This window comes from Nansenia antarctica (assembly GCF_963989245.1).
Source record: "Nansenia antarctica genome assembly, chromosome: 5".
NCBI lineage: Eukaryota > Metazoa > Chordata > Actinopteri > Argentiniformes > Microstomatidae > Nansenia > Nansenia antarctica.
The window spans coordinates 76,341,428-76,361,614 of record NC_137690.1 but is presented as its reverse complement, the minus strand read 5'-3'; the positions used below and the strand labels follow the sequence as shown (position 1 = coordinate 76,361,614).

The following is a 20,187-nucleotide window of genomic DNA, read 5'->3' as shown; positions in this document are numbered from 1 at the left end:
GTCCACCACTCGCCTCTAGGGGGCGGTAGGGTAAAGCAGCATGACATGTCCACCCTTCGCCTCTAGGGGGCGGTAGAGTAAAGCAGCATGACATGTCCACCCCTCGCCTGTAGGGGGCGGTAGAGTAAAGCAGCATGACATGTCCACCCCTCGCCTCTAGGGGGCGGTAGAGTAAAGCAGCTGCATGTCCACCCCTCGCCTGTAGGGGGCGGTAGAGTAAAGCAGCATGACATGTCCACCCCTCGCCTCTAGGGGGCGGTAGAGTAAAGCAGCATGACTGAACAGCATCTCATGTCTCTGCCTCGTTGGTGCTTCTGAACTCGTCATGTGACGAAAGGAAACTGACAGCCTGAAGTCTGCTGAAGGGTTAGGCTCTGATACCAAACTACAGGTGAGTCAGTGAGTCACTAACTAACCTTTTACCTTTTAAACACTATTTCGATCATTCTGTAGAAATGAGAGAGTGTGTGATTGTACCAGACATGAGGGACAGCCTGTGTGCTAGACTAGACTAACCCTCACACTCACATTCACACTCACATTCACATTCAGTGTAATTGTCACAGTAAGTATGCAGATCATAGTACTTGTAAAGTACAGTGACATTGAAATGCATTGGGCAGACAGCCAGATAGAGCAATATCCAGGTATGTACAGACAGGCTATATGTTACACAGAGGTGAGGTATGGACAGTTTATAAAGCTCTCACTGGCACAGCACCAGAATATGTCCAGACCTTCTGCTAGCATATCAGCCCAATAGAGCTCTCAGGTCTTCTGCTAGCATATCAGCCCAATAGAGCTCTCAGGTCTTCTGACGCTGGTTTTCTCTGTGTACCACATGTACAAAAGAAGAGATTTGGTGAGGCTGCATTCTCATTTTATGCTCCAGATTGTGTCTCACTGTCAGTTTACATTAGAGATGCAACCTCAGCACATGTGTTCAAGTCAAGACTAAAAACCCATCTTTTTAATCGCCTTTAAATGACTAAATAATTAAATTAGGATTATATAATGATTGGAGCACTTTGAGCTGCAACGTTTGCAGGAAAAGTGCTATACAAATAAAGGTTATTATTATTATTATTATTATATTATTACATTATTATTATTATCATTATTATTATTATATTATTATTATTATTATAATATTTATATTATTATAATTATATTATTATTATTATCATTATTATATTATTATTATGATTATTATTGTTATTATTATATTCATATTATTATATTCATATTATTGTTACAGATATATGTACACAGGGGCAAGGTATGTACAGTTGGATGTGCACTAGTCTCTAACCTGAGTGAAGCTTTTGGTATCTGACACTTGATTGACTGACGAAATCCCCCGAAGAAGAGAGCAGTGAAATACATGAACATACTATTATTACTAGGGCTGGGTATCGCCACTGATTTCCCAAAACGATTCGATTCCGATTCACAGCTCCGGATTCGATTCGATTCACGATTCGATTCGATTCGATTCGATTCCGATTCGATCTAGTTACAATATACATTTTTTGCTTGAATATGAAAGAGATTCTCCGAACTAATGCTATAAATGGTTCAAGGAACCCTATAACATGTAGCATTGTTAAACATATCAATGAATTGACTCCAAAGCAGTTACATGAATGTACTTTTTATTTACATATGACTTTGCTTTTGTCCAGCTCATCTCTATCGTCACATTTTTTAAATCCAAAATGCACCCAGACATCTGACTTTAAGCCTGGTGGTGACTTGAGTGTCCCTGCCATCGCCATGTTTTTAGATTTTAGTGTTGAGACCTCACGTTGCGTGAGATATGATACATTATTGTAGCGCGAGATCTGGCCACGAGATCTCGTTGCGGGTTGAAGCTGCAAGCAAAAAAAAAAAAAAAAAAAAAAAAAAAAAATCGATCTCGGGATTTATGAATCGATATATCGCTCATTTAATGAAGATCGATTCAGAATCGGGAAATCGATTTTTTGAACCCAGCCCTAATTATTACTACTACTAAAATACTATTACTACTACTAAAAACCGACTCTATTAATGGATATTGTGCTCTGATGCCAGCAAGCCCCTCTCTTGCTAGAGTGTGTTGTCATGTTGCTAGAGTGTGTTGTCATGTTGGCGCCTCGTCCTGTTTACCACATACAGCCTGTTTGTGGGTTCAGCTGCGTTTGGATCATTTTCTGTTTTAATCTCATAAAAACAAATAATCTTGTTTTATAATCTCACATCCTGATGTGTACGGTAGCTAACCTGGATCAGTCAGTCACAACACACAACACGTTAGCGTGCTTACTGCCAGGTAGATGTGATTTCTCACATCATAGTGTAATATAATCACCCTTCGTGTTTCCTGTTAGGTGCACCCCAATATAATTGCTATTTGTTGCACCTCTGGTTAGACGCACAATCATTTCGTCGCATTGTCTTGTACTATGTAATGACAATAAAGTGAATCTAATCTAATCTAATCTAGGTGTCCTGCGACATACCAGCGTCATGTCCAGGGGGTGTACTTACTTGTACATCAAGCCGCCTCACTCTACGGAAACAGGAAACAGGAGATAGGCTCCTGCCCCCTAAGGGCCGTTGGCTCCAGAACCATCGGTCCGCAAGGCTACTTACTAACTTTCTATATTTCCTGTCAGGTGACCTGCCATGTCTCCACTGGACTGAAGATGACGTTGACGCCAGGTGCAGCTCTCCTGCTGCGGGTCTGCCCCCCCGCCACAGCAGCCATGGGCCTCAGGGTGGCTGCAGCCTCGCTAGCCAAGACGCCGTCCCCCTGCCTCCCCCTTCCCAGAGGGCTGTGCACCAACACCAACACCAACGCCAACACCGCCACGCCCAACGCCGTGGACCCAGCGACGCCCCCGGGGGCGGGGCCAGAGAACGAGGCCCTGCTGGAGAGCCTGGCCGGCCTGGGCGTGGATGTCACCCTGGCGCGGGCGCGGCAGCCCGGCGTGTTCCGGCGCAGCGTGACCAACGAGGTGGGCGTGGCCAGCTTCCTGCAGGGGAAGGGCGCCAGCAGGGCCGTGGTGGCGGGGATCATCTCCCGCTTCCCCCGCGCCATCACACGCTCTGGAGAACACCTGACCCAGGTAATAACACACCTGACACAGGTAATAACACACCTGACCCAGGTAATAACACACCTGACCCAGGTAATAACACACCTGACCCAGGTAATAACACACAGGTAATAACACACCTGACACAGGTAATAACACACCTGACACAGGTAATAACACACCTGACACAGGTAATAACACACCTGACCCAGGTAATAACACACCTGACCCAGGTAATAACACACAGGTAATAACACACCTGACCCAGGTAATAACACACAGGTACTAGAACACCTGACACAGGTCACTTTTTTCCCACAGACAGACCTGCCATGTCCTTGTTGTCGTCATTTAAAGTGAAAACCACAAATCAGAACATTTTGTAGATAGCAGGTTTTGCGTTTTGGCCGTCGATGTGCTGATTCTCATTCTGCTGCTGTCAGCTGACGCTCTGACGCTACTGTATATACAGATACTGTTGACTGTTGTTTATATCCTCCTTAATCCTTTATTGATTTTGTATTTCTGCTGCAATGCCGATGTTGAATTGAGCCTGAATCCAAGAATGTTACTCCTTGTATCCGTGCGTTGATGTTGTGGTGACCCACTGTACATAAGACATTCCCTAGACTAGGGAGGAGGTACGGCTCCTTTAAGACGAGGAGTTGAGAGTTCAACCCAGGGGCTTTCTGGGTAGTGTTTACAGTTAGCCATTCCTGTTGATAGACGAAAGTTTACGTGAAGTTGTTGTTACCTTATGTTGCTGTTGCACTGATATACTACTGCTGCTGTTCTGACATTCAAAGTTGGGAAGTAAAACGTCACTCGACAACCTGTCTACCGTCTCTACTCACTCCCACAGTGTAATAAAACACTTCTGGTTCTGTTCTGGTTCTACTCACTCCCACAGTGTAATAAAACACTTCTGGTTCTGTTCTGTCTCTACTCACTCCCACAGTAATAAAACACTTCTGGTTCTGTCTCTACTCACTCCCACAGTAATAAAACACTTCTGGTTCTGGTTCTACTCACTCCCACTGTGTAATAAAACACTTCTGGTTCTGTTCTGTTCTGCAGCGCTGGGCCCTGTGGAGGAGCGTGTTCCAGACGGACGGGGAGATCGTCAGCATCCTGGACCGCTCCCCCGAGTCCTTCTTCCGCTCCAGCGACAACGAGAACCTGCAGAAGAACATCCAGTTCCTCGTCTCGCTGGGCCTCAGCGCCAAGGACCTCCACCGCCTGCTCACCACCGCCCCGCGGACCTTCTCCAACAGCGTGGAGCTCAACCAGGTAACCACATACAGCATGGAGCTCAACCAGGTAACCTAAACCTAAACCTCTAAATGGAGAAAGAACCTTATCATTCTAAATGAGATAGAACCTTATCATTCTAAATGTAGATAGAACCTTATCATTCTAAAGGAGATAGAACCTTATCATTCTAAATGTAGATAGAACCTTATCATTCTAAACAGAGATAGAACCTTATCATTCTAAACGGAGATAGAACCTTATCATTCTAAATGGAGATAGAACCTTATCATTCTAAACGGAGATAGAACCTTATCATTCTAAACGGAGATAGAACCTTATCATTCTAAACAGAGATAGAACCTTATCATTCTAAACGGAGATAGAACCTTATCATTCTAAATGAGATAGAACCGTATCATTCTAAATGTAGATAGAACCTTATCATTCTAAAGGAGATAGAACCTTATCATTCTAAATGTAGATAGAACCTTATCATTCTAAATGAGATAGAACCTTATCATTTTTTTTTTTTTTTTTTTTTTTTTTCAGATTTTATCCCTTTTTCACCCAATTTGGTAGCCAATTTAACCCAACTTAGCATCCAATTATCCCCTGCCTATTGCATGGGATCCGCCGCACGACCCCGTGGCCGGCAGTCCCAGAGGAGGGCGCCAGGCAGACTAGGCTGACTGGCTCCTCGAGCCCAGTACCGTTATTCCGGCACCCAGGGGGCGGTGTTGCGCGACGGATCCTAGTCCAGAAATACTCCTATACCCCCCTCGGAAGCGGCCGGCCAATATGCCGCTTCCCGTGTGCCTCGGCCATATCTGGATCTGGCGAGCCGGGATACGAACCCCGGCCCCGGTGGGCAGCATGCACTAGCGGCCAGTGCGTAGACCGCTACACCACCGCGGGGCGAACCTTATCATTCTAAACGGAGATAGAACATTATCATTCTAAATGGAGATAGAACCTTATCATTCTAAACGGAGATAGAACCTTATCATTCTAAACGGAGATAGAACCTTATCATTCTAAACGGAGATAGAACCTTATCATTCTTTTTTTTTTTTTTTTTCAGATTTTATCCGTTTTTTCACCCAATTTGGTAGCCAATTGAACCCAACCTAGCATCCAATTATCCCCTGCCTATTGCGAGGGATCCGCCGCACGACCCCGTGGCCGGCAGTCCCAGAGGAGGCCGCCAGGCAGACTAGCTGACTGGCTCCTCGAGCCCAGCACCGTTATTCCAGCACCAGACAGGGGCGCTGTTGCGCGACGGATCCTTGTCCGGAACTACTCCTATACCCCCCTCGGGAGCGGCCGCCCAATATGCCGTTCCACGTGTGTGCCCTGGCCATATCCGGGTCTGGCGAGCCGGGATACGAACCCCGGCCCCGGTGGGCAGCATGCACTAGTGGCCAGTGCTTAGACCGCTACACCACCGCGGGGCAGAACCTTATCATTCTAAACGGAGATATAACCTTATCATTCTAAACAGAGATAGAACCTTATAATTCTAACAGAGATAGAACCTTATCATTCTGACGTCAGGGCTTCTAACCACAGCAGATGGTGGAGCTGCTGGAGGAGGTGTGTGTCCAGCTGGGCGGGGCCGAACCCGAGCGCTTCGCCAAGGCGGTGATCACCAGGAACCTGTACATCCTGATCAGAAGCACCAAGCGGGTCACGGCCAACATCCTCTTCCTGCGGACGTCCCTGCGGCTGGGCGACGCGGAGCTGCTGGGCTTCTTGCAGGGCGCGGGGGCCGAGGTCCTGGACCTGAGCAGCGAGTACCTGAAGAGGAACTTCAACAACCTCCAGGTGAGGAGGGATGGAATCAGCTTGTCGGTACAACGATGGAATGGATCGATCTATTGAGGATTGTGATCTTAAATGCGTTGTGTCATCTCAGAATAGATCAGGTGCGCAGCATACACGGATTTGACAAGAAAATAGAATGTTCAACACGGGTCGGAATCTCTGTACTTGATTTATTAAGACAGTCAGTGAATGGTTCATCAGCACGGTAACCAGCCTCCGGCATTCCACGACCATTCCACGACATATTGACATTATGACATAGACAGGCTTAAATACTCTCTCTACCACCCTCTGTCTGTGCCCTGGCGCCTAACCCCCAAGGTCTTTAAGATAACAACCTCTCGAGTCTGCATATTGTGGCGTTATTGCTGCATATTGTGGCGTTATTGCTGTATATTGTGGCATTATTGCTGCCCCTGAAGAGCAGGCTGACCTGGAAGGAACAGAATGTGTGTGTCTGAGTGACCTGAGAATAGAGTGTGTATGTGTGTGTATGTGTTATGTGTATGTCTGAGTGACATAAGCATATATGTTTCAAGAAAACCCCATAAGATCTAACAGGAGGGATGGAACCATGCACTCAATTCAATTCAACTTTATTCGCCATGTTTTCATTACTTTTTCATGTTTGGCGTTTAGCAGACGTCTTATTCCAAAGCGACTTACAACAAATACATTTGACTAAGCAGGTGAGTCATCAATCCACCAGTCGTAGCAGGAAGAGTAATCCAGCTCAGGCCCGGGGCCATTGATGGAAGGAAAAACCTTCTTCTAAACTTTTTTTTAATTTTTTATATGTATATTAGGTGTGTATATACTAGGAACATGACTTGGTATTCTCCATGCTGAACAAGCTACAGTACAACAACAACAACAAGACCACAACACAACAATACTCAACACACACAATATATATATACAGTACCAATACGAGTGAATAAATATACTGTACAACTTAGTGCAAAACCATGTAAAGTGCATCAGGTGCAATGACCAGGAGTTATTGAGGAGGGCTGTGGCTCTGGGGAAGAAACTGTTCAAGTTACTCTTCCTGCTACGACTGGTGGATTGATGATTCACTTGCTTAGTCAAATGTATCGATTGTAAGTCGCTTTGGAATAAGACGTCTGTAAAATGACAAAAATGTAACATCAATACCTCCTACCTCCCTCCCTCCCTCCTCCCTCCCTACTCCCTCCCTCCTACCTCCCTCCCTCCCTCCTCCCTCCCTCCCACCTCCCTCCCTCCCTCCTACCTCCTTCCTCCCTCCCTCCCTTCTACCTCCCTCCCTCCTCCCTCCCTCCCTCCCTCCCTCCCTCCTCCCTCCTTCCCTCCCCCCAGGAGAAGTTGGTGTCGCTGGGTTGCACCAAGGCGGACCTGAAGAAGCTTCTGGTATCGTACCCGGCGGTCCTGTACATCGGCCTCGCCACGCTGAGCTGCAAGCTGGACTGTCTGCTGGGGGGCGGCGTGTCGCTGCAGCAGGTCCTGGCCAAGCCCAAGGTTCTGGAGTACAGCACCAGCAACATCACGGCCCGCCTGGAGGCGCTGAGGCGGGTCCGCTACGACTTCTCCCTCCACGGCATCAACGTCCTGGACAGCAGCAGGAAGCGCTTCGACGCCAAGCTGGAACGACTGGCGCTGGCTCAGGAATGAGATGATTGGTCGGTTTTTATTTGGGTAAAAGGTACAGGCAGATAGTTACATCCCAGAGGACAGCAGGTAAAAGTACCTGAGACACTTGTTTCCAACGTGGTCCTCGTTGGTCGACAAAGAGCAACAAAGACAAGAAACACACAAAGACAACACACCAAGAAACACACAAAGAGGATGCAATACACAAGAACATACAAGATACAATCAGAATACAGTTTTGTCATTCTTTACACGTTGCGGATCACTTTGGGGAGAGAGTTCCAGAGGGTTCCAGAGGGTTCCAGAGGGACTGGGGTTATGATGGGAATGAGCGTGTTACTTTCTCTGAAATTTGTTATATATATATATATATATAAATATACACACCATATATAAATATATATACACGCCCCACCCTGGACTCCTTCAAACTAGCCCTCAAAACTCATCTGTTCTCCAAGGCCTTTGGCCCCTAGTCAATGTTTCAGTTTTCGTTTTGTTGTTTTCTGTTCTGTCTGTCCGATTCATTCCCTTGTAAAGCGTCCTTGGGTTTTTGAAAAGCACTATATAAATTAAAGCTATTATTATTATTATTATTATATACACACCAACTAGCCTGAACCGTGTTACTTTGTTTGCCTTTGATGAAGTGTTGGGAGACACCCTGGCTGGTTTCTGTCTGTTGAACCAGTCATGTATTTGCACTACCTGCTTCTCTCTGTAATTGAGGAGGTTTGGATACCAGTTAAGATGACGCAGATCCCCTCAGCATCAGGAGACTCTCCTTAACACAGACAACAAGCTGTCCAGTGAGCGGCTACTTAAAGCCACAATCCTGGATTTGTTTATAGAAACGGCAGCGCTTGGGTCTGGAGGAGAGGCATGGAGAGAAACAACAACATCAACGTGTGTGTGTGTGTGTGTGTGTGTGTGTGTTCCTGGGGGGTGTTTCATCAATGTCACTAAAGGAGAATCCAGGCTTGTTTTTCACAAGTCTTGTGAGATTCATCAAAAATAAGCCTTTAGCAGCCTTTAGCAACGTTGATGAAACACCCCCCAGCAGTTAAAACGAATAAAGAATTAAAGCGTTCACTCTGACAGCCCTGAATGTTATAAACATGTCTGATAAATGATGGAGCATTAGGATTATCTGTTCAATAGCCACATACATTGGTAGACACAGAAATTGTGTCTAAATGAAATTGTCATTTAAATGTCGAATGAAATTCATGCAGGACGGAATCCTAAATGACGGAAGCTTCTGAAGATTCTAATAAATAATGACCCGTTCATGTCAGACTGTTTGTTTCTGCTCAGACTGGTTCAACCTGCCACCAGAGGGCGCCAGACAACCTTTTCCCATTTGTATAAAGATATTTAGGATCAGGGAACACTAAATGGACTGACTTAAATAGCGCCTTTATCCAATCGCTTTACAACGGCCTCTCATTCACCCGTTCACACACACTTTCACACACCAATGGCGGCCAAGCTACCATGCAAGGCGCCGGCCCGCTCACTGGGAGCAATTTGGGGGTTCGGTGTCTTGCCCAAGGACACTTAGACATGTGGCCAGCCGGGGCTCGAACCGCCGATCTGCCAACCTTGCGATCAGTAGACGGCAGCTCTACCTCCTGACACACAGCCTCTACCTTCACCAGCCTCTACCTCCTGAGACACAGCCTCTACCTCCTGAACCACAGCCTCTACCTCCTGAGACACAGCCTCTACCTCCTGAGACACAGCCTCTACCTCCACCAGCCTCTACCTCCTGAGACACAGCCTCTACCTCCTGAGACACAGCCTCTACCTCCACCAGCCTCTACCTCCTGAGACACAGCCTCTACCTCCTGAGACACAGCCTCTACCTCCACCAGCCTCTACCTCCTGAGACACAGCCTCTACCTCCTGAGACGCAGCCTCTACCTCCTGAGACACAGCCTCTACCTCCTGAGACACAGCCTCTACCTCCTGAGACGCAAGGACCGAAGACAGAGTCAGTACTTCTCTGCCGTGTTGGTCTCACCAAGGACCAGTTAGTGAACTTAGATGTCACTGAACTTCTGAAGTTTGATTTGATTCTGACCTGAGTTGACTCCCCTGTGTGGCCAGACAGAACAAAGCTGGCCTTCTCTGCTGGCTTGACTGGTGACACACACACACACACACACACACACGCACACACACACACACGCAGCAGGCAGATCAATCCCTGGACCCAAGCCCAGCTTGGCTGTGCTGCTGAGTAGCAGGTGAATAACCAGCGTCTCCCCGTCATATCACACTCTATATGTGCGTGGATCAAGGACTTCCTGACCGACCGCCCCCAGAGGGTGCGGGTGGGCCCCCACACCTCCACAGCCCTCAGCCTCAGCACTGGGTCACCCCAGGGCTGCGTGCTAAGCCCCATCCTCTACAACCTCTACACCCACGACTTCACCCCCATCCACCCCAGCAACTACATCGTAAAGTTTGCAGACGACACCACCGTGGTGGGATGTATCTCGGGGGGGGGACGAGGCGGCGTACAGGGATGAGGTAGAGCAATTGAGCAAGCTGTGCAAGGTTAACAACCTGCTGCTAAACAAGTCAAAGACCCAGGAATTCATCGTAGACTTCAGGAGGAAAAAGTCCGAGATCCTGCCCCTGCTCATCGACGGAGAGAGCGTGGAGATAGTCTCAAACCTCCGATTCCTGGGACACAACATGCGGGATGACCTGGCCTGGAAGGACAACACTAAAGGCACCATCAAGAGGGCACAACAGCGGCTATACACCCTGAGATGCCTCAAGAAACAACACAGCAAGAAGGAGATGCTGGTGGCCTTCTACCACGGCGCAGTGGAGAGCATCCTCACCTTCGGCATCTCCAACTGGTTCCACAGCTGCACGGCAGCGGAGAGAAGCGAGCTACAGAGAGTCGTGAGAACAGCACAGAAGATCACCGGCGCCCCCCTCCCCTCTCTGGAGGAGCTGTACAAAACACGCTGTCTCAGGAGGGCCTCCAAGATCTCCAAGGACCCGACCCACCCTGGGCACGAACACTTTGTCAAGCTGCCCTCGAACAGGAGGTACAGGACCCCGGCCGCTAAGACAAACAGACTGAAGGACAGCTTCTACCACAGGGCCGTCAAGGCCCTGAACACAGAAAAGGCCTAAGTTCTGGGCCCAGGACAGTCCGGACGGATTGTATGGCAGCTAGTGCCGAGGCACAAACATGTACATTTTCAAGCCTGCAAACTGTGACACTTTAAAATAATGTGAAAAAATACTTTCTTGTGAAATATGACAACCCTAGTTGACTATCTGTGCAGTATAGTACAGTGGATTGTGTACATAGCCTCTATTGATGTAAACCAGCTCCTTACCTTCTTGTGATTTTATGCATCTATGCTTTTTCTAAAATGTGTTTCTTTTTCCTTTCCTAAACACCAGGGGAGCCTCCCCTCCTAAATTTCGTTGTTTGGTACCTGTACTGTAGCAATGACAAATAAAGTCTATCTATCTATCTATCATAAAACACCACTGTGTCAAGTTCACACAAGAAACTCCCTTTAAACATGTTTCTCTCTCTCTCTCTCCCTGCCCTCCCTCTCTCTCTCTCTCTCTCCCTCTCAGAAAGAAACATGTTTCTCTCTTTCTCCCTGCCCGCCCTCCCTCCCCCTCTCTCTCTCCCTCCCTCCCTCTCTCTCTCTCAGAGAGAAACATGCTCCCTGCCCTCCCTCCCTCTCCCTGCCCTCCATCTCTCTCTCTCCCTGCCCTCCCTCTCTCTCTCTCTCTCTCTCTCTCTCTCTCTCTCCCTGCCCTCCCCCTCTCTCTCTCTCAGAGAGAAACATGTTTCTCTCTCTCTCTCCCTGCCCTCCCTCTCTCTCTCTCTCTCTCAGAGAGAAACATGTTTCTCTCTCTCTCTCTCTCCCTGCCCTCCCCCTCTCTCTCTCAGAGAGAAACATGTCCCATGCTGTATCAGAAGAGCAGACCATTCCTCCTCATCTAAGTGTTGTACCAACAACTCCTCTGAGTCTCATTGTTCTGATCCTGACAGACATTTGCTTTCCTACATTGACCTTTGACTTGGTGACCTCCATAGGTGAAAGTGGGCCGGAACGGTCCGGTTCTGCGTTCCAAGACTTTCTGTGCCGGAACGCCGTTGGGGGAAGAGATGCAGCTGCCTGTCAATCAAAATCCGATTGCTGCAGAGTGCAGAAGCAATCACGATCCATCATTTCACATGGCTGACGTTATGTTTCCTTGCGTCTATTTTAATACCTTTGAAAAGGACATGTTAACCTGCTTTACAGTAGACCCGACGCGATGCGAGGTGGTTGGGTGGGCAGCACTGGGCACTGAGACAGTCCGACCGGGATTACAGTCGCGCCGGGGGCGGGGGGACAGTCGCACCTTACAGTAGGTAGAGACACGCAGAGCTGCCAAGTCTCACGCTTTACCGTGAGACTCACGCATTTCAACCAGTTCTCATGCCGCGCCTCTATTCCTCACGGCGAGAAATAACAATTGTTTTGCGGGACTTTTTCATTCCTTTAAATAAAGCTACCGGACACGAGTTTCGTGGCATCTTTCTGCACGCGCGTTAACTTGAGTCTACAGTCGAAGCGGGAGGCGCGCGATGTTCACAGTTGAAATACAACTGTGAACATTCTAAACCTGCTAACTGCGACACTTTAATGAATGTGCAACAAATACTATGTGCAATATTGTAGTCTATTAAATTACTTGTTGGATAATAAATGAAGAATATAATTCTGAGCAGTTTAAGACTATTTATTTAAACAAAGCACAGGTGTACAAGATATGAGAGCTGGTAGCTGGTCTGGTGGTCATCAGGCTGGGGTGCCCCCTGTTTGTTAACAGTCATATGCAAATACAAGGTATCTATACAGGCCTATCACATTACTTAGAGATGATCAAGGTGTGAAAAAGAGGCAGAGGTCAGGAGGTCATCCATTTTGTAAACGACCATATGCAAATACATACATACAGCCAGGAGAATCTTACAGAACTTAAGCAGGCCCAAACTATACAAGTCATGTGTGTGTGTGTGTGTTCAAGTAAAATATACTACCATTTACAATACAAATACAACAATTGGGGGTCCCTCAAAAAAAAATACAACATCAACCCCCAAGGCTTCATTCTGACCCAGGAAAAACCCTGGTATGTACTGTATAACATGATAGCCATCTATGAGCAATGCACTGTATATAAGATGATGACCACAGGTCTTTCTGCTGCTGACCAAGGGGCTGAGTCCTGTTGATGAGGCCCAATGTTCTTTTAGACTCTGTAAGCTACTGTATTTGTTTATTAAGACTTACATAAATATGATATATTGTCAGAATTTGTCTTGTTTTATCAAATGTTCCAATTATTTTCATTTCTTGTGCTGGTTTAAAATTGCAGGAAACTAGCACAAATAATTGTGTGTGAGAGAGGGGCCGCCGCTACCAAAACGTGCACAGTTTTGGGCCGCTCCACCACCAAAGAATCTCACTCCAAACTTTTGGTGAAACTTGGCAGCCCTAAAGTGTGTTCAGAGATGCATGAAGCTGGGGCGGGAGGAGAACAATATGAAACCATGAAGGTTGGGGGAGGAGCCTATATATCTAACCCTAACCCACCTGACTGACTGACCCCGATATCTAACACACCTGACTGACTGATCCCAAAGCTAACCCTAACCACAAGTCCACAATTGACTCACTGTCAAAACATGTCAATAAGAGGACGTTTCTACTGAATCATAATAATAATCATAATAGTAATACATTAGACTTATATAGCGCTTTTCTAGACACTCAAAAGACGTTTTACAAACTGAATAGATCGAGTAGTAATAATAAAAAGTAAATAAAATAAAGTTTTGGGGCCTAATTAAGGTAGTGCTGGGGACACATGGGAAGGGGAGGGGGAGAGGGTTAACTGGTGATGGCGAGCTTGAAGAGGTGGGTTTTGAGGGCCTGTTTAAATGTTGGGAGGGTGTTGAATCAGAATCAGAATCAGAAGACTTTATTGCCACGACATGTAAACATGTTAGGAATTTGGTTTGGGACAGTGGAGCACGGTTTACAGCAGGACAGGTGCAAGACAGGACAAGACAGTGCAAACAAACCAACATCATAGTGCAAGAGTCATACATAATATAAATATATAAGAAGTGCAAAGATCAAGTGTTCAAGTGTTCATATCCAGACAGTCCAAAGCTCTCTGGGTGGGGGTGGAGGGAGGGTAGATAGATAGGGGTCAGGTCAGGGGGGGGGGGGGGGGCCCAGCGGCATTTAGGAGCCGGATGGCTGTGGGGAAAAAGCTGTGTGCATGTCGGGCCTTCACAGTTTTTAGGGACCGCACCGCTGCCTGAGGGGAGCGGGGCGAAGAGACCGTGCCCTGGGTGTGCGGGGTCAGCAGTGGCGTAGCGGACGGGCCCGCAAGCGACGCACCGCGGGGGGGCCCCAGCCACTAGGGGGCCCCCTAACATTGGATCCAAATTTATTTTTATTTTTTTTATAATTAAAAAAAATATAAAACAAAGAAAATAAGTGGCCCTTCATTGTGTCAACCTTAATTTTAATATATAGGCCTATATTTAAAAAATATATACATAGTTAGCCGTATCCAATAGCAACATGACTTTGACGTCACACGTAGGCAGCGAGACACAAGGAAAATGAGCAAGCGAAAATACAATACAAAGTACAATAAGCATTCTTTAGGTGGTGGTAGATTCTCTATTCGGACATTATAGCCGCTATATGTGGGACTGTCGGTCCGATATTGTAAAAAAATCAAATAAAAATTTATGTTTACGGAAGTACATGTCTCAAGTATTATCTCGGCGGTTAGTCGAGTGAAAGAAAAACAACATACAGATGATAATTCACACAATATAATACCACGAAAGCGTACAGCACTAAACAATAACATTTATTTGGGCAGCATCATACTCAAACTCAGGCAGAAGGGCAGGGTCCGGCCAGGTTCACAGTCACAGGCTGTCAGTGCATCATACAGGTACATAATTCAGCATGGTTAGGCTATATATAGCTGTTTCTTTTTCTATTCTACTATTCTATTCTACTTCTGCTGTCTGCGTCTCCCTGGGTATTCCTAGACCAGATGGCAAACAGTAAAGACATGCCACAATATACCAGGACTTAAGAAACGAGATGTCCAACAAAGGATTTGACTAACCATGGCCAATTTTACGCAACAAGTAGACTCTGATGCAGCGGAGACAGGGTTGCCAGATGGGCTGGTTTTTGGTGGATTTAGAAGTTTTTAGATTGGTTAGGTTGGAAATTCTCAATCCCATCTGGCAACCCTTAGCGGAGAGTCTACAGCTTGTATGTTTACAGATATCACGCTGCTATGCACACCACACTTTGAAAAAAAAGTGTCAAAGTGTCTAAAAAAGAAATAAAGCTTGTACTTTTCTACTTATAATACATTCTACTGATGTAGTCTACCATTTGGTTTTAGTTATTGCTCTCACTTGTTTGTACCTTTTGCTAAGTCAAGCATTTAGAATGTAGAGTGCATATTGCGAAATTTCGCAACGTCAATAACGCATCGGCCTCTAAAAAACGCACGTTTTTTTTTATTATTTTTTTTTACTCCGTTGCGAAAGGGCCCCCGCCGCCACCTTGCGGGGGGGCCCCGGGATTTTGCGCTACGCCACTGGGGGTCAGCCATGATCTTCCTGGCCCTCCCCAAAGCCCTACTTTTAAACAGGGCCTCAAGGGGGGGCAAAGGGCAGCCAATCACCCTCTCCGCCGAGCGTATCACCCGCTGCAGCTTGGCCTTATCCTTGGCCGCTGCAGCGGGGAACCAGATGATGATGGCGGAGGTGACGACGGACTCAATGATGGCCGTGTAGAAGTTCACCAGCGTGGTCTTTGGTAGGTGGAATTTTCTGAGCTGCCTGAGGGCGTCGATGTGGGGCCCCCACTTCAAGTCCCGAGAGACTGTCACCCCAAGGAAGCGGCATGACTCCACTGTGGTGACTGGAGTGCCTCCCAGTATGATTGGAGAGGGAGGGGGTGGGTTCCTCCTGAAGTCCACTATCAGCTCCACTGTCTTAAGAGCATTCAGCTCTAGGTTGTTCCGGGTGCACCAGGAGACCACCAAGTCGATCTCGCTCCTGTAAGCAGATTCATCCCCCCTGGAGATGAGCCCTACCAGGGTGGTATCGTCTCGTGGTATCGGGTTGATGGAGCCCTCCTCTTCCTGCCTCACAGACGTGAGAACCGGGTACAGTACACGAGGGTTCGGTTCTTCTGATGGCTCTATCACTCGGATTTGTGATAGACTAAGATCATAATTTACCAAACGGCATGTAAGAACTTGTCAAAGTAGTTAACTGTTAATTGTTGGAGCAAGAGTGAAAAACATACTAACTACAGTATGATCTAAAGCTGATGGATCAGCTCCCACATGCTGTTTTGAGAAGCATGTTCTAATTGTAATTCATTGAGAAACCTTGACACAGAGCTTCCATTGTATTTTGTAGGAGACTGTACTTCAGTCTCGGACCAACCATGGAGAGGATGTCCAGATCACGATCACTCTGACCAATGAGCTGCCACCCACCTCTCCACTCTGACCAATGAGCTGCCACCCACCTCTCCACTCTGACCAATGAGCTGCCACCCACCTCTCCAGTGTGCCTGCAGTTCTACATCTTCTTCAGAAGGTCAGAGCACCCAGTGAAAGGTTATGGTTGTGTTGACCTATAATAAGATACAAACTCACGTTTCTCTGTCGGTCTCTATTCCGTCATTGTCTGTAAAAATGTTTTTCTCTGTTTGTTCTAGGGTGCTGAGGATGCTAAACATGCAACACACTGGACGCCATTACTACGACCCAAATGAACCACTCAGTATCCCACAGCACAGGTCTGTCCTCACCTGTCTCGGCAGTGGTTTGACCCATAAAGACAAAAGAGACCGAATAAAGATGTCGTTGTGTCCTTCATCGTGTGGCATGTTGTATGTATGTGCTCTTCAGACTGACCACCTGGCCTGGCTTCACCACCACCATAAACACCCATACCCCTCCTCCTCCGCAGACTTTTCCGGACGAAAGTGTGTCCCTGTCGGCTCGGTACAGCTGGAACCCCTCCTGGGACGTCCTCAGAGAGACAGGTCTCCGTGATGGCATAAGCTGCTGAAGAGTTGTAGTCCTTGCCCTTCGCTACCAGGCACCGGAGTTCGTCCATTTTATTACACAGGTGTGAATAATGTGTTGTTGTGTCCTTCATTGGGTGCTTTCCGGACGACAGTTAATGATGATGAGTTCTAGGGCAGCCGAGCAGGGTTGTATAATCACTGTCACGTCAGGACACCAGGACGCGTTAACGAAAAAACACCCATACCCCTCCTCCTCCTCCGCAGACTCTTCCGGACGAAAGTGTGTCCCTGTCGGCTCGGTACAGCTGGATATGTCTGTCTATGTCCGTAGATCTGGATATGTCTGTTCTATGTCCGTAGATCTGGATATGTCTATTCTATGTCCGTAGATCTGGATATGTCTATTCTATGTCCGTAGATCTGGATATGTCTATTCTATGTCCGTAGATCTGGATATGTCTGTTCTATGTCCGTAGATCTGGATATGTCTGTTCTATGTCCGTAGATCTGGATATGTCTGTTCTATGTCCGTAGATCTGGATATGTCTATTCTATGTCCGTAGATCTGGATATGTCTATTCTATGTCCGTAGATCTGGATATGTCTATTCTATGTCCGTAGATCTGGATATGTCTGTTCTATGTCCGTAGATCTGGATATGTCTATTCTATGTCCGTAGATCTGGATATGTCTGTTCTATGTCCGTAGATCTGGATATGTCTATTCTATGTCCGTAGATCTGGATATGTCTGTTCTATGTCCGTAGATCTGGATGTGTCTATTCTATGTCCGTAGATCTGGATATGTCTGTTCTATGTCCGTAGATCTGGATATGTCTGTTCTATGTCCGTAGATCTGGATATGTCTGTTCTATGTCCGTAGATCTGGATATGTCTGTTCTATGTCCGTAGATCTGGATATGTCTGTTCTATGTCCGTAGATCTGGATATGTCTGTTCTATGTCCGTAGATCTGGATATGTCTGTTCTATGTCCGTAGATCTGGATATGTCTGTTCTATGTCCGTAGATCTGGATATGTCTGTTCTATGTCCGTAGATCTGGATATGTCTATTCTATGTCCGTAGATCTGGATATGTCTGTTCTATGTCCGTAGATCTGGATATGTCTGTTCTATGTCCGTAGATCTGGATATGTCTATTCTATGTCCGTAGATCTGGATATGTCTGTTCTATGTCCGTAGATCTGGATATGTCTGTTCTATGTCCGTAGATCTGGATATGTCTGTTCTATGTCCGTAGATCTGGATATGTCTATTCTATGTCCGTAGATCTGGATATGTCTGTTCTATGTCCGTAGATCGGCTGAGAAACAGGGAAAGTGTCCAAGGCGGTGTAATGATGATACTGTAATCTAGGGGTGTAACGGATCACCTAACTCACGGATCGGATCGTGTCACGGTTTTTGAGTCACGGATCGGATCATTTTTCGGATCAACACAAAACATTTTTGTTTTTATAAAAACTGCTTTTTCCTTGAATTCTGTAAAAACACCACTTTTACTATGTGACAAAAACCAACAACATTCAAGATGTCAAAACTGGTAATATATATACATACATATATATACATATACTGTATATATCATATATATATATAACATATTCTACACTCAAACATTACATAATTACGGTATACTGAAATACACTCAATTTAAATGATAGGAGAGAGGGAGGAGGCGCCTGGTTGCAGCAGTGAATCACTGGGCTCTTTAAAGCAGATGAATAAACATGTTTTATGCCACTTTTAACTAAATAATAAAGTGAACCCTTATTTTGAACATGGTATGAAAAAAATGCCTACATTATCAGAAGTTGTCGAGCTGCCTTTTTCGTGCCTCCCGTCATAGTTGACAGAGAAGCCAAAGTGCTCCCATACATGGGATTTAAATGGAGGGAGGCATTTCGAGTTCTTCTCCGCCGAACAACGTAACATGATACACTTGGGCCGCGTTCGTAAATTCGCTTTGAGAGCGCCGGAGCGCACACTGGGTCCGACGTCATAAAGGGACCATGTAATTTGATTGGACAAGAGCGCTCAGCGCTCAGATTCCAGAGCGGATTTACGAACGCAGCCTTGTTGTTGTGGATTCCCAGCTTCACGTGTAGTGAGCAAACAACGGATTCTTTTTCTTTCGCATTATCAACCTATCATTGCGCTTTAGAGTAAAACAAACCCGCAACTGTCGCGTCTATCTTTTCATGGCAACTCTACATTGTGATTTATAAGAGATATTAAGTAAGATATTAAGTAATATTATTACTTGTTAACATTTTGCAATTGATCCGCGGTACACATGCGTTCCGAACCGTGGAGGGCGATCCGAACGGATCACGGAATTCCCGTGATCCGTTACACCCCTAGTAACTATCTATTTCACAGACACATGATGGATGATGATGGTGGTCAGTAGAGTACAGTAACTATCTATTTCACAGACACATGATGGATGATGATGATGGGTGGTGGTGGTCAGTAGTACAGTAACTATCTATTTCAAGACACATGATGGGTGATGATGATGGGTGGTGGTGGTGGTCAGTAGTACAGTAACTATCTATTTCACAGACACATGATGGATGATGATGATGATGGGTGGTGGTCAGTAGAGTACAGTAACTATCTATTTCACAGACACATGATGGATGATGATGATGGGTGGTGGTGGTCAGTAGTACAGTAACTATCTATTTCACAGACACATGATGGATGATGATGATGATGGGTGGTGGTCAGTAGAGTACAGTAACTATCTATTTCACAGACACATGATGGATGATGATGATGGGTGGTGGTCAGTAGTACAGTAACTATCTATTTCACAGACACATGATGGATGATGATGGGTGGTGGTCAGTAGTACAGTAACTATCTATTTCACAGACACATGATGGATGATGATGATGATGGGTGGTGGTGGTGGTCAGTAGAGTACAGTAACTATCTATTTCACAGACACATGATGGATGATGATGATGGTAGATTGTGTCTAAGAGCAGGTGTTGTGCCCCCCCCCCCCCCCCCCCGTAGGGATGCTTCCTGACATGCCCCCCCCCCTGATGATGCACCCCCAGCTGGCCCTGGCCCCCGCCCTGGGAGCGCTGCAGCTGCCAGAGTGGACCGAGTACAAGACCGCAGACGGCAAGACCTACTACTACAACAACCGCACCCTGGAGTCCACCTGGGACAAGCCCCAGGAGCTGAGAGAGAAAGGTAGAGTTAGACACCTGGGACAA

The 20,187-nt window shown here is 46.5% G+C and overlaps 1 protein-coding gene across 1 annotated transcript; it reads left to right on the top strand.

Annotated features, from left to right (window-relative positions):
* The first annotated feature begins 308 nt into the window (after nucleotides 1-308).
* mterf1 (mitochondrial transcription termination factor 1) lies at nucleotides 309-9,037 on the top strand. The gene is made up of 5 exons (XM_080532220.1): nucleotides 309-391; nucleotides 2,661-3,113; nucleotides 4,161-4,373; nucleotides 5,907-6,161; nucleotides 7,503-9,037. Exons 2-5 carry the CDS (start codon nucleotides 2,691-2,693, stop codon nucleotides 7,812-7,814), a joined length of 1,203 nt encoding a protein of 400 aa, XP_080388346.1. The 5' UTR covers nucleotides 309-391; nucleotides 2,661-2,690; the 3' UTR covers nucleotides 7,815-9,037.
* Nucleotides 9,038-20,187: the final 11,150 nt, after the last annotated feature.

Coding starts and splice junctions, on each gene's coding strand:
- mterf1 (XM_080532220.1), top strand. CDS start 2,691: ATGACGTTGACGCCAGGTGCAGCTCTCCTGCTGCGGGTCTGCCCCCCC. Junction 4,374..5,906: donor ACAGCGTGGAGCTCAACCAG/GTAACCACATAC, acceptor TTCTAACCACAG/CAGATGGTGGAGCTGCTGGA. Junction 6,162..7,502: donor GGAACTTCAACAACCTCCAG/GTGAGGAGGGAT, acceptor CCCTCCCCCCAG/GAGAAGTTGGTGTCGCTGGG.